The sequence below is a fragment of the Crocuta crocuta genome, unplaced genomic scaffold (assembly GCF_008692635.1).
Source record: "Crocuta crocuta isolate KB4526 unplaced genomic scaffold, BGI_CrCroc_1.0 scaffold429, whole genome shotgun sequence".
Classification (NCBI taxonomy): domain Eukaryota; kingdom Metazoa; phylum Chordata; class Mammalia; order Carnivora; family Hyaenidae; genus Crocuta; species Crocuta crocuta.
This window is the reverse complement of record NW_027527381.1, coordinates 2,028,719-2,044,316: the sequence shown is the minus strand read 5'-3', so window position 1 is coordinate 2,044,316 and position 15,598 is coordinate 2,028,719. Positions and strand designations below refer to the sequence as shown.

At 36.7% G+C, this 15,598-nt stretch overlaps 1 protein-coding gene across 9 annotated transcripts in view; it reads left to right on the top strand.

Annotated features, from left to right (window-relative positions):
* The window catches only part of NEK1 (NIMA related kinase 1), a 221,576-nt gene that overhangs the window by 12,311 nt on the left and 193,667 nt on the right, over positions 1 to 15,598 (top strand). For all 9 annotated transcript variants that reach the window (XM_077772766.1, XM_077773160.1, XM_077772902.1 and 6 more), the window contains one exon: positions 13,105 to 13,202. In XM_077772766.1, coding sequence (XP_077628892.1) covers positions 13,105 to 13,202 — 98 coding nt within the window. The remainder of the gene's footprint in view (positions 1 to 13,104; positions 13,203 to 15,598) is intronic.

The window sequence follows — 15,598 nt, the reverse complement described above, 5'->3', positions numbered from 1 at the left end:
TAGAATGCTTCACATAGAAACATCTAAATGATTCAAAAGAGGTAACACATTCTTTACAGTTGTTTTCTTTTAATACTGCTATTTAATTTTAAAGGAGTACATGCTCATGGTAAACATATTCAAAAAGTACAGCTGGCAGGAACCCTAAATTCTATGTTCCTTTTACTCTGTCCTCATTCCCATTCCCCTAGGAGTAAACACTCTGTGTTACAAATTTAGTGTTTCTTTATTGTAGTTTCTGGAACAAGCATATACATACAGTTTTTAACATTAAAAACAGCTAGGATGATACTATGTATTTCTGCATCTTGTTCTTTTCACTTTATATCTCATGGATATCTTCATGTGTCATTATGTATTGATGCACCACATTCTTTCAACTTCTTAGAACACGTGCAGCGTATCCCGTTGTGTGCATTGTATGGTTCTGTCAAAGTTTGTTTAGCCAGTTTTCTGTTAGGGACACTTAAGTTGTTTTTAAGTTTTTCACTGTTGGAGATAATGTTGCACTGAACACGCTTTTACAGGTGTCTGTGTACTATCATAATATTTCTGTAGGAGTGGAATTGTTAGACTAAAAGAAGTGAGAGTTCCTATGTCTCTCCGCTTTCCAACCTTGGCTTATAATTCATTCTAAAATTTATATGATATAGCTTTATTGGTGATTCATATATATTTCTGCCTTAACTGATCTCACTGTAATCTGTATAGCTCTTTGAACCTCTGTAGTTTCAGTAAGAGCTTTTAGGAGTTCTAAAATACAAATGTTGTTCTCTAAAATGATTAAAAATAATTTATATATGCAAACATTTAAAACCTGTCAATTTTAGGGGTGCCTGGGTGGCTCAGTTGTTAAGTGTCCGACTTTGGCTCAGGTCATGATCTCACGGTTCATGGGTTTGAGCCGTGTCAGGCTCTGTGCTGACAGTTCAGAGCCTGGAGTCTGCTTTGGATTCTGTGTCTCCCTCTCTCTCTGCCTCTCCCTTACTTGCACACTGTCTCTCTCTCTCTCTCAAAAATAAATTTTAAAAATGTATTAAAAAAAGGTATCAAAGAAATTTGATATTGATGTCATAGTTGTTAGATACCATTGTAAGTAGATCTTCTAAAGTCACTTAAAAGGCAGAATGGCTCTGTTGTGACAATCATACAAATAAGACCCAACATTTTTTTGTTTTAAGTTCCAACATTATGCGTATGGGAACTAGGGCATAGAAAAAATTCCATTGACAACCTAAACAGATTTTAAAATTGCTGTCTTTGAGGTGCCTGGGTGGCTCAGTCGGTTAAGCATCTGACCTTTGATTTTGGCGCAGGTTATGATTTCACAGTTCTTGAGATCTACCCTGGAGTCAGACTCTGCTAGAGTGCAGAGCCTGCTTGAGATTCTCTCTCTCCCTCCCTCTTTGCCCCTCCCCTGCTCTCTCTCTCTCTCTTTCAAAATAAACTAAAAAAAAAAAAAAGTGCTGTCTTTCAGTTAACTTAAAAGGAAAAATGAAGGCCATGTGTATTGGCAAAACTGATAGAAGAATTAATAAAAGATGCCATTGTTGAAGGCAGAGTTTAAATGTTTGGATAAAATTATTCTATAAAACACGTGAGTGGGGAGACAATAGTATTTCCATGCATATAAGTGTATAACTGGATTATAATACTACATATCATAAATAGACACTTTATTGTCTTATTACATACCTAAAATTTATAAAGTAGTTTTAATCATTGAGAAAGTGGGGGATTATCTTTTATTACTGTATATTTGGGTATACATTTTACTCATTTATATACTACTCTCTGTTTTTGGTTGTTTGTAGCTAACACCTTTAAATTTTGTTATTTTTATTTTCCTACCTTCAGTTTTTATCCTCTTAAGTTTTATTTCTACTGTTTCTCAAGTCATTTTTATGTCTCTAATGGAAGATTTTCAATATCATACTTGGATATAGGTGTTAGCATTTAATTTGTTCCTCGTTGGTGCTGCCAAAATCTAACTTCTCTGTCTACTTGAAAAAAGCTTTTCTTTGAGGCTAAATTTGGATTTCTTTTTGCTGCAGGTAATAGAGAATCTAACCAATATTGGCCTAAGTGGAAAAGATATATAATTAACTCACCTAACAGGAAGTCTTAAGAATAAGCAGTCCTTTAATAGGGCATGTATGGTAGCTCAAGAGTGTTACCAAGATTCAGTCTCTTCTGCCATTCTTAGTATGTAAAGTTTTCAGCCTAATGCTTTTCACTTTGTCCCAAGATGGCTCTTGGAATTTAGGCACATATTTTCATCTAAGGCTGAAAGGAGGAGGCAGTACCAGCAGGTCTTCTTGAATCTGTTCCTTTAGTAAGGTAAACAAATGCTTTCTTAGAAGCCATTGTTCAGATTTCCTCTTATGTCTTATTGGCCAAAACTGGGTCAGTGACCACTCTAGCTCTAAAGAAAAACTCTCATTTTCTCATACTGAAAATGAGAAAATCTGGGATTTTTTTCAGCTTCTCAATTGAGGAGTAATGAAGGAGAAGAGGGCTATAATTAGCTGTTGAGTTAGTCAACTAAGTGTATGCTTTGCTCATTGGTTGTGGTTTATATCCTCATTACTGTGTTTTTGTTAAACTCTTAGTCATTTTCTAACATGCATTGAGGCTTTGTCACTTGTCTTAATAGTCTTTTTGCCACAACTTCAGGCATTTTTATGTGGTGGTGGTTTTTATGAGTTTCAGAGCATGTTTCTCCATTATTGTGTGAGCCCATTGGTGGTAATGGTGGGAATTATATTTCTGAATCCCTAGCATCTTGCGTAGAGTGCCTGACACGTAATGGGCATTTGGATGTTTGAATGTTTGAAGAAATACAAAACAGATTAGTACTTACTTCTCTTGTGGAAAAAAGACCTTTATGTTGACCTTACATTTTAACTAGTATTTATCCCCAAAATAATAGTAGATTTATTATAAGCAGCAGAAAATATTACAGTTTATGTAGCAGAGCTTAAACATTTTACTTTGTAAGTATTTTTTACATTTATTTATTTTGAGAGAGAGAGAGAAAGAGAGAGAGAGAGAGAGAAGGAAAGTGGGAGGGGGAGTAGAGAGGGAGACAGAGAATCCTAGGCAGGCTCTGGACAGTGCAGAGCCCAACGCAGGGCTTGAGCTCACAAACTGTGAGATCACCACCTGAGCCGAAGTCAGAAGCTTAACCGGCTGAGCTAACCAGGTGCCCCGAAACATTTTATTTTATAATTGCTTCTCCATCCCATCCTCACGGCCTGTTTAACCTTCTCTATCTCTCTCTCTCTCTCTCTCTCTCTCTCACACACACACACATTTTCACCATTTTTTTTTCTTTTGGTAGTTTCATTTTTGATACATGCATTGACACAAAATTCCTATGTTCTGTAACAATAAGAAGTTTGCCCTCTATTCCTGTCTTTGAGCCACCTGTTTTACTTCTTAGGGTTTAACCATTGTTACCACTGTCTTGTGTCAGAAATATTTGAAGCATTAATAAGCATATACAAATGATAGCATACTGTACATAACTTTTTGCTTTTTGTTATGCTACATAAATGATAACATCCTATACATATTTTTAAAATAATTAATGGATTGTACAATTTTCTGGGCCTTTGTTTTTTTATTCACATTGTGGTATCTTAAATGTATATTTGATATCATTCATAAAGAATTATACAAATTCTTTATTTAGTTTTAATTCCACTATAGTTAACATACAGTGTTATATTAGTTTCAAGTGTGCAGTATAGTGATTCAGCAATTCTCTGCATTTCTCAGTGCTCATCAAGATAAATGTACTCTTGATCCCCTTCATCTATTTTGCCCATCACCACCCACCCCTCTTCTGGTAACCATCAGTTTGTTCTCTAGTTAAGAGTCTGTTTTTTGGTTAGTCTGCTTTTTTTTCATTGTTTAGTTTCTTAAATTTCACATATGAGTGAAAACATACGGTATTTGTTTTCCTGTGACTTATTTCACTAACATTATACCCTCTAGATCCATCCACATTGTTGCAAATGGCAAGATCTTAGGCTTTTCTTTTTTTTTTAAGTTTATTTATTTTGAGAGAGAGTTCATGTGTGCAAGTGGGGGAGGGGCAGAGAAGAAGGGGAGAGAGAATCCCAAGCAGACTCCATGCTGTCAGTGCAGAGCCCAGTGTCAGCGCAGAGCCCCAGCTCAATCCCATGAACCCTGAGACCAGACCTAAGCTGAAATCAAGAGTCGGATGGCTTAACTGACTGAACCATCCAGGCACCCCAAAATCTTATCCTTTTTTATGGCTAAGAAATATTTCATCATATATATGTATGTAGGTATGTATATAAATATATATAGTACATCTTTTTTATCCATTCATCTATTGATGGACATTTGGGCTGCTTCCATAATTTGGCTGTTGTCCTTAATGCTGCAGTAAACATAGGGGTGCATGTATTAAATGTATTAAATTATTAATTAATATTAATTAAATATTTAATTAAATGTATTAAATTAGTGTTTTCATATTCTTCGGGTAAATACTCAGTAGAGGACTTACTGGATCATTTAGTAGTTCTTTCTTAATTTTTTGAGGAGCTTCCATACTCTTTTTGAGCTTCCATACTCTGTATGAGTTTTCATTCCCACCAACAGTGCATGAGAGTTCCCTTTTCTCCATATTTTCAGCAAGACTTATTTATTGTGTTTTTGTTTTTAGCCATTCTGACAGGTATGAGGTGGTATCTCATTGTGGTTTTGATTTTCATTTCTCTGATGATTACTGCTGTTGAACATGTTTTCATGTGTTTGTTGGCAATCTGTATGTCTTTGGAGAAGGGTCTCTTCATGTCTTCTGCCACTTTGAATTGGATTATTAGTTCTTTTGGTGGTTAGTTATGGAAGTTCTTTGTATGTTTTGGATACTAACTGTTTATCAGATGTCATTTGCAAATATCTTCTCCCATTCTGAAGGTTGCCTTTTAGCTTAGTTGATTGTTTCCTTGCCTGTGCACCCCTATGTTTATTGCAGCATCAAGTACAATTTTGATGTAGCCCCAGTTTTTAATTTTTACTTTTGTTTCCCTTGGATCAGGACACAGATCTAGAAATATGTTATTATAGTTCATGTCAGAAATTACTATCTGTGCGCTCTTCTAAGGTTTTTATGGTTTCAGGTCTCACATTTAGTTCCTTAAACCATTTTGAGTATATTTTTGTGTATGATGTAAGAAAGTGGTCCAGTTTCATTCATTTTCATATAGTTTTCCATTTTTCCCATCACCTTTTGTTGAAGAGACTTTTTCCAATTGCATATTATTGTCTCCTTTGTCAAAGATGAATTGACTGTATAATCATGGGTTTATTTCTGGGCTTTCTGTTTTTTTCTATTGATGTATGTGTCTGTTTTTTTGCCAGTACCATACTGTTTTGATTGCTACAGCTTTGTAGTATATCTTGAAAATACACCACCAGTTTTGTTCTTTTTCAAGTTTGATTTTGCTCTTTGGGGTCTTTTGAGGTTTCATACAGAATTTTAGGATTGTTTGTTCTAATTCTGTGAAAAATGCTGTTGGTATTTTGATAGGGATTATGTTAAATCTGTAGATTGTTTTAGGAAGTATGGACATTTTAACAATATTTATTCTTCCAGTCTGTGAAATGGAATTATGTTTCCGTTTTTCGGTCTTAAGTTTTTTCATTAGTGCCTTATAATTATCAGAGTATAGGTCTTTTACCTTCTTGGTTAAGTTTATTCCTAGGTACGTGATTGTTTTGAGTATAATTTTAAATGAATGGTTTTCTTAATTTCTTTCTCTGCTATTTCATTATCAGTCTATAGAAATGCAGTGGATTTCTCTTCATTGTTTTTGTATCCAGTGACCTTCCTGAATTCATTTATCAGTTCTAGTAGTTTTTTGGTGATCTCTTTGGTTTTCTTTCTTTTTTTTTTTTTTTTAATGTTTTAGTTATTTGTGAGAGAAGGAGAGAGACAGCGTGAGCAGGGGAGGGTCAGAGAGAGAGGGAGACACAGAATCTGAAGCAGGCTCCAGGCTCTGAGCTGAGCTAGCTGCCAGCACAGAGCCCGACGCAGGGCTCGAACCCACAAACCATGAGATCATGACCTGAACCAAAGTCAGACACTTAACTGACTGAGCCATACTCTGGTTTCTCTTCAGATCGTATAAATCTTTCACCTTTTACTTAACTGACTGAGCCAACCAGGTGCCCCTCTTTGGTTTTCTATGTATAGAATCATGCTATCTACAAATAGTGAGTTTTACTTTTTCCTTACCAATGGATGCCTTTTATTCCTTTATCTTGTGTGATTGCTGTGTCTAGGACTTCCAGTACCATGTTGAATAAAAGTTGTGAGAGTGAACATCCTTGTCTTGTTCCTGACCTTGGGGGAAAAGCTCTGTTTTTCACCACTGAGTATTACATTAACTGTGGGTCTTCTATCTGTGGCCTCTATTATGTTGCAATATGTACCCTCTAGACCTGCTTTATTGAGAGTTTTTATCATAAATGGATGTTGTGCTTTGTGAAATGCTTTTTTGGCACCTATAATCCAATGGTTTTTATACTTTCCCTTGTTGACATATCATATTAATTGATTTGCAAATATTGAACCACCCTTGCATCCTAGGGATAAATCCCACTTGATCATGGTGAATGATTTTTCAATGTATTGTTGAATTCAGTTTGCTAATATTTGTTGAGAACTTTAGTATCTATGTTCATCAGAGATACTGGTCTGTAGTTTTCTCTTTTTGTAGTGTCTTTTTTTTCTTGGGTTTATTTTTGAGAGAGTGAGCAGGGGAGGTGCAGAGAGAGAGAGGGGGACAGAGGATCTGAAACGGGTTTTGCCCTGACATCAGAGAGCCCGATGGGGGACTCAAACCCACAAACTGTGGGATCATGACCTGAGCTCAACCGGCTGAGCCACCCAGGTGCCTCTGTAGTATCTTTATCTGGTTTTGGTATCAGGGTAGTGCTGGCCTCATATAATGAATCTGGAAGTTTTCCTTCCTCTTCTAATTTTTTGGAATAGTTTGGAGCATAGGTATTAATTCTTCCTTAAATGTTTGGTAGAATTCACCCATGAAGCTGTTTGGTCCTGGACTTTTATTTTTTTTATTGCTGATTCAATTTCATTGCCGGTAATCGGTCTGTTCAGACTTTCTGTTTTTTCCTGATTCAGTTTTGGGACGTTGTATGTTTCTAGGAATTTTTTTCATTTCTTCTGGATTGTCCAATGTGTTGGCATGTAATTTTTCATAATATTCTCTTACAATCCTTTGTATTTCTGTGGTGTCGGTTGTTATTTCTCTTCTTTCATTTCTGATTTTGCCTACTTGAGCCCTCTCTATTTTTGATGAATCTGGCTAAAGGTTTATCTATTTTGTTGATACTTTCAAAATACCAACATCTGGTTTCATTAGTCTATTGTGGTTTTTTTTTTTTTAGTTTCTATTTCATTTATTTCTGCTCTAATCTTTATGATTTCTTTCATTCTACTGTATTTGTTTTGTTCCTTTTTTTTTCTAGCTCCTTTAGGTGTAGGGCTAGGTTGCTTATTTTAGATTGCTTGTGCTTTTGGATATAGGTCTATATTGATATGAACTTCCCTCTTAGAGCAGTTTTTTTTGCTGTATCCCAAAGATTTTGGACCATTGTGTACTAAATTTCATTTGTCTTTATTTTTTTAAATTTCCTCTTTGATTTCTTGTTTGACCCATTCATTGTTTAGTAGTTTCTTAATCTCCATGTATTTGTGTTCTTGCCAGATTTTTTTTCTCTGTGGTTGATTTCTCATTTCTTAGCTTTGTAATCAGCTAGGGTATGATTTTGATCTTTCTGAATTTGTTGAGACATGTTTTGTGGCCTAATATTTGATCTTTTCTGGAGAGTGTTCCATGTGTACTTGAAAACAACATGTATTCTGTGGTTTGGATAGAATATTTTGGATCTGTTAGATCCATCTCTTCCAGTGTGTCATTCAAAGCCATGGCTTCCATTTTTATTTTCTGTTTGGATGACCTATCCGTTGATTTAAGCATAGTGTTAAAGTCCCCTACTATTCTTGTATTTACTGTTGATTACTTCCTTTATGTTTTATAGCTGCATTTTGTATTTGATTGCTTTCATGTTAGATGCATAAATATTTACAAATGTTGTATTTTCCTGTTGGATTGTTCCCTTTATGATTATGTAGTGTTTTTCTCTATCTCTTGTTACATTCTTTGTTTTAAAAATCTAGTTTGTCTGATAGAAGTATTGCTACCCCAGCTTTATGTTTAGTTCCATTTGCATGATAAATGCTTTTCCGTCCGTTTACTTTCTTTTTTTTTTTTTTTAATAGTTTATTGTCAAATTAGTTTCCACATAACACTCAGTGCTCATCCCCACAAGCGTCCGTTTACTTTCAATCTGCTTGTGCCTTTAGGTCTTAAGTGAGTCTCTTGTAGGCAGCATATAGATGGTTCTTACTTTTTTATCCATTCCATGACTCTGTCTTTTGATTGTACTGTTTAGTCCAATTACATTCAGAATAATTATTGACATATACTTAATGCCATTTTGTTACTTGTTTTATGATGGTTTTCATAGTTCTTCTGTGTTTCTTCTGTTGCTCTCTTCTCTCATGGTTTGTTGGCTTTCTTAGTAATATACTTGCATTCCTTTCTCTTTATATTTTGCTTATCTATTGCTGGTTTTTGATTTGTGGTTACTGTTATGCTCGTATATAAAACCCAGTGCATATAGCAGTCTATGTTACCTTCATTAGATTAACTTGATAGTTGCTTCAGTTTGAACACATTCTGTACTTTCCCTCTCCCCCACATTTTAGGTATATGGTGTCATTTTTACATCCTTTTATTTTGTGAATCCCTTTACTGCTTTTTATACATATACTTATTTTGCTGCTTTTTTGTTTCCATTTTTCTCATTCATAGTTAAGATCTTTCCTTTCTATTCAAAGAATCCCCCTTTAACATTTTTTTGTAGAGCTGGTTTAGTGATTAAGACTTTCTTTAATTTCTGTTTGTCTCAGAAACTCTTCATCTGTCCTTCTATTCTGATGAACCTTACTGCATGGAGTATTCTTGGCTGCAGGTATTTTTCTTTCAGCACTTTGAATATATTATTCCACTCCCTTCTGGCCTGCAAAGTTTCTGTTGAAAAATGCACTGATAGCCTTGGGGTTTCTCTTGTATTTAAATATCTTCTCTTGCTGTTTTTTAAATTCTCTCCTTATCACTACTTTTTGCCATTTTAATTACTGTCTGTCTTGGTGTGGACCTTCTTTTTTTTTAAATGTTTATTTTTGAGAGAGAGCACATCAGCGGGGAAAGGGCACGGAGAGGGGGAGACATAATCTGAAGTAGGCTCCAGGCTCTGAGCTGTCAGCACAGAGCCTGACACAGGGCTTGAACTCACATATTGCGAGATCATGACCTGAGCTGAAGTCAGATGCTTAGTCAACTGAACCATCCAGGCACCCCTTGGGGTGGACTTTCTTACATTGATTTTGTTGGGGGCCCTCTGTGTCTCCTGGATATGGATTTCTGTTTCCTTCCTCAGATTAGGGAAGTTTGCAGCTATTTTACCTTCAGATACATTCTCTGACTCCATTTCTCTCTCTTCTGGGATTGCTATGGTGTGAATTATTAATTATACTTGATGGTGTCCTGAGTTCCCAAGTCCATTTTTAAAAAATTATGTTTATTTATTTGAGAGAGAGAGAGCATGAGAGAGAGGAGAGAGAGAGCACCGGGGGGGTGGGGGGGCAGAAAGAGACAGAGACACTGAGCTTCAGGCTCTAAGCTGTCAGCACATAGCCTGACGAGGGGCTTGAACCCATGAGCTATGAGATCTTAACCTGACCCGAAGTCGGATGCTTGATCATCTCAGGCACACAGGCTCTCTGAAGTCCATTTTTTATTTTTATTTTTTCCCCTCTCCCCTTCAGCTTAATTGCTTTCCGTTCCTCTATCCTCCTGGTTGCTGATCCATTCCTCTGCTTCCTTTAGTCTACTATTTATTACATCTAGTATATTTTTTATTTCAGTTATGGAGTTCTTCATCTCTGATTCATTCTTTTTTATCTCCATGTTCAGAGTCTCACTGAAGTCCAGTGTTTTCTCAAGTCCAGTGAATATCCTTATAGTCATTGTTTATTTATATTTTAGAAAGAGAGCATGCACACACAAGTGGGGGAGAGGAGCAGAGAGAGAGAGAGAGAGAGAATCTTAAGCAAGCTGTACACTCAGTGTGGAGCCTGATGTAGGACTCAATCCCACAACCCTGAAATCATGACCTGATCCAAAAATCAAGAGTCAGATGTTCAACCGACTGAGCCACCCAGGTACCTCCATCCTTATAATCCTTTAAATAGTCTTTTAGGTATATTATTTATTCCCATGCCACTTAGGTCTCTTGCTATGATTTTCATCCTATTTTTTCATTTGGGACATATTCCTCTGTCTCCTCACATTCTCTAACTCTGTGTCTGTTTCTGTATGTTATGAAAGTCAGCTACATTTTTGGCTCTTGAGAGTAGTGGCTTTATGAAAAAGAGGTCTTATAGTGCCCTGTAATTCAGTGTCCCCTGTTCACCAGAATCTGGCACTTGAGGGGTGTTTCATATGTGTGATATGTATGCTCTGCTATTATGGCAGAGTAACATTTGGCTTTAATTCAGTTGTCTGCAGTGGCTCTCTTTGCCTCTTATAGGCAGAGTTTGGACCCTGTGTTATTGGTGGGCTAGTCTGGGGCTGTCTTGGGCTTGGGTGGAATCAGACCAGGCATTTACTAGAAATACAATAACACCAAAATGGAAGGTGCTGCCCCTTTGTTTTCCCCTGAGAAGCTTTCAGTGGTGGGTAGGGCCAATAGTGAGACCAGGTGTCGGCTCCCAGCCCACTGCAGGGGTGCACTCAGACTGGTTCCCTACCCCACAGGCATGAGTCACTTTGGAGGGGTGCTAGCCCCTGTTGGGGCTGCTTTCAGCCTGCCAGTCTTATGGTATCATGTTGGATGGACTCTCCCAGAGACATATTAGAAGGTGGAGGTCCACAGGAGAATGTGGGTACTGGGTGTAGGGTGTCAGCAAGGTGTGCATGGGTCTGCTGTTGGAGGAGTACTGGAATAAGGCTTGGCTGAAGGGGATATGCCTGCAGAATGTGAGGCAGGTTGCACCATTAGCAGGCTAGGTGGAAAGTATTGGCACTATAATGGTTTCTCATAGGTTTCCATGTACCTACACTGCTGGACAGGGCAGTATTATGGTGCCTGTCAATTCTTCTGCTCCTGGAGAGGTCCCCCAACATCCCTGCCTTGCTCTGCCTGAACAGGCTCTGAGATTAGTAAACTACTCTCCCTTATGCTCCAGGCATTTTTCAAAGTGCTGCATCTGTTTTGCATCTCTGCTGGGCTATTTGTTGTGATGTGTCTTTAAGGGTGGGGAGAGTTTCCTATTGCTGTCTTGCTCTCCCAGAGCCCAGCATGCTGATTTTTTTTTTAATTTTTTTTTTTTATGTTTTATTTCTAAGAGAGAGAGAGAGACAGCATGAGCAGGGGAGGGTCAGAGAGAGAGGGAGTCACAGACTGAAACAGGCTCCAGGCTCCGAGCTGGCAGTCAGCACAGAGCCCGATGCGGGGCTCGAACCCACGAACCGCGAGATCATGACCTAAGTGAAAGTCGGACGCTTAACTGACTAAGCCACCCAGGCGCCCCACCAGCATGCTGATTTTTAATGTTCCGGTATTAAGCACCTCTGATTGTAAGAACTTGTGAAATTATGCCCCTATTGTTTTCAATGCCAAATGTTACGGGGATTCATCTTCCCCGTGAGGGTTCTCTATGCCTTGCGTGAGGGTCTATTTCTTTCCTCTCTCCATACTATGGGTGTCTCCCCTCCACCTCCTTCATTAGTCAGTCCCACAGGTTCTTTTAGCCCCTGATCATATCTTCACCTTCCTATGTAGCCTCTTCTCTTCATTTAGCTGTGGAGAGTCTGTTCTGCCAGTCTTCCAGTCATTTTCTGTATTATTTACATTGATGTGGCTGTTACCTAGTTCTATCCATGGGAAGAGGTGAGGCCAATATCCTTCTACTCCACCATCTTCCTTAGAAGTCCCCATGAGTTATACAGATTCTTAATTAGCTCAGGCATATAGGTTCCCAATCCATGGCACATTAAAAGCAGTTTATCAAAATGGGGTGTGAGCAGTATGGTAACAAGAACACTACCACAAGGTGCAAGATGCAAGTACTGATGGAATTAAGGCTATAAGCACAGAAGAGTAAAAGAAATGAAAACTGTTCTTTGATTCACAGTAGTCTCACTAGTAAATAGTGGCTTAGTAAATGTTGCAAGTGAGAGCAGCTGCTCTCTAATTTGGGCAGAATAAGCATAGTGCTACTCTTACATAAGAAAAATAAAGATGGAGGGAAGGATGAGAAGTGTTCTTCTAGTCCTGTCTACCCATAGGAAGACTCATAGAAGTCTCTTTTTCTGTGGACTGAGTCATAAAGGGGAATGAAGTAATGCTCTGTTTTCATGTTCACAGATTATATACAAATTTAAAAATAGCAGTAAAATGAAAGAACGCTCCAAGAGTGTACAGTCGTGTTCACTATTGTGTCCTCAGAATTCATTGCAACATCTATTATTTGTTTAGTAAGTAATTGATTACGGGGATGAAACAAAGCTGAAAAGTAATGGTCAATTAGAAACTAAGTTATAATCCATCTTTGACAAATTGGTGGAAAAAATGTTTTTATAGATGATGTTTAAGAAAATACATTAAATGAAATTAAGTATGTTTGTCTGCATTTAGTCTGTATTCCAGAGATGTTTAGATCAATGTGGATACCACTGGTCAGTAAGATGCTGTATTCTTAGTAGAAAACCTTTAATGATGGAGCTGCCTATTAACCCAGGTTATTGTACAATCTGTATAACCAGATTTTGCACTCCAGTTCCTTTGAAGATGGTTCTGTTTTGTAGTAGAGCATAATTCATTGCTGCATTTTAGTAAACCCTTAAGTACCTTTAGCTATGCTTTTGACATATATTTAATAAAATGAAATGTAATGTTTATATTTTGTAGAAAATGGTTCCCTCTACATAGTGATGGATTACTGTGAAGGAGGTGATCTGTTTAAGCGAATTAATGCTCAGAAAGGCATTTTGTTTCAAGAGGATCAGGTGAGTTAGCATGTAGGAGATTGACTCTTATTCCAGGTTATTGAGAAGCAATTCAAAGTTTATTTATGTGTATATTTATTTGTAACTACAAATGCTTAATTATAATTACTAGCACAGTTTGGTATCAAATTCCAATATCTCAGTCACATTTCTGTTCTAATTAGTTTCTACCTTAGTTCATTTCCCCATCTCATTTCTTGTCTATAGTATTATTATATTTGTAACATATGCTCTATTCTTTGTGTGTGTATAAATGCATATATTTATGTATATAACTTAATTATTCATTATGATTAATTATTTTATATTCTGTCAATCTGGCTTACTGCTGCCAGACCACATTTTCCTAAAATGTGGCTTTCCTCAATAATTCTAGCTCAGGAAGCCTTGAACTGGCAACTGCATTAAATCTAATATGTGTTTTAACCTCAGAGATCTCTAAAATATGACCCTATCCCACCTAAGCAGTCTTTTTTTTTTTTTTTTTAATGTTTATTCATTTTTGAGAGACAGAGCGTAAGTGGGTGAGGAACAGAGGGAGACACAGAATCTGAAGCAGGCTCTAGGTTCTGAGCTGTCAGCACAGAGCCTGCCTGACACAGGGCTCAAACCCATGAACTGTGAGATCGTGACGTTAGCTGAAATCAGACAGTTAACTGACTGAGCCATCCAGCACCCTGTCTTATTTTTTTTTCTAGTATTCCCTAATATGCACCGCTTTTCATTTATTTAATGAATATTTATTGATCATTTGTTCCATGTTTGGCACTGTTTGTGTTAGGGACACATGTTTATATAACTCATTTTTCCAGTGTATTTATTATTTCTTTTATTTTGGTAACGCTTTCTTGCCAACTCTCTATTATTAATACTCTACCTTTTTTTTTTTTGTTTTTTACAGCTCAGCTCAAGTCCCAGCCTTTCCTTTGATTATCCATAACCACTTTAATCTGTGATCTTTTCTTTCTCTAAACTTCTGTTGCAGGTCTCATTATCACCCATTCTTAATTTTTATTCTGTGCTTTTACACAAGGGAATGCTGGAAGTGTTTTATCTGTTGTCTCTTTTAAATTTTATAATCCCCCATGCATTAGTGTAGTTTTATTTATTTAATAGATAAGAAATCAAACAGAGGTTAAGTAGAATATTTGTTTACATACTTAAATTGTAAAATTATTAAAAAGTTCAGAAATGGAAATAATTCTTTGCCCACTTTTCCATCCCTGAAGATTACTACTGTTTTTAGTTTGGTGTGTTTTTCCACATTTCCTTTATGTACATCAAGATGCAGATATTCAGACATGGAATATTATACATTGCATACTCTATCTTGCTTTTGTCACTTAATTATCTTGATTACCCAAACCTATAAATAGAACAATCTGATGGTTGCCAGTGGGGGAAGGAGAGGGGTGTTTGGCAAAATTGGTAAAGAGCAGTGGGTGATAGGGGCTTCTAGTTGTGGAATGAATAAGTGACTGGAATAAAGGCACAGCATAAGGAATAGAGTCAGTGATATTGTAATAGCAATATATGGAGATAGATGATAGCTACATTTGTCAACATAATATACAAACTATCACTATGTTGTACACCTGAAATTGATGTAACGTGTGTCAACTATATTAAAAATTTAGAAAGTAAGGAAGATGTTATTTATAATACAAGAGAAAAAATACAGGCTGTATTAAAAAATAATCTTGATTATTGACACATATTTGTCCATGTTCAATTATATACATTTTAATAGCTGCATTATATCTCATTCTAGCAAAGCCTGTACTTTTTTGTTTGTTTAGGCAGATATTCCAGTATCTGTAATGAATGTCTCACTGTATTTATGCAAAGTGGTTATCATGGTCTTGTATTTTTATTTTTATTTTTTTAAATTTTTTAAAATGTATTGTTTAATTTACATTCCAGTTAGTTAGCATATATTGCAACAATGATGTCAGGAGTAGATTCCTTAATGCCCCTTACCCATTTAGCCTATCTTCCCCTCCCACAACTGCTCCAGCAACCCTCTGTATATTTAAGAGCCTCTCTTATGTTTTGTCCCCCTCCCTGTTTTTATATTCTTTTTGCTTCCCTTCCCTTATGTTCCTCTGTATAGTATCTTAAATTCTTTATATGAGTGAAGTCGTATGATATTTGTCTTTTCCTGACTGACTGATTTCGCTTAGCATAATACCCTCTAGTTCCATTCATGTAGTTGCAAATGGCAAAATTTCATTCTTTTTGATCACCAAGTGATATCCCATTGTATATAAAACCCACACCTTCTTTATCCATTCATGAGTCGGTGGACATTTGGGCTCTTTCCATATTTTGGCTCTTGTCCGTAAGGCTGCTATAGACATTGGGGTGCTTGTGTCCCTTCGAAACAACATTCCTAA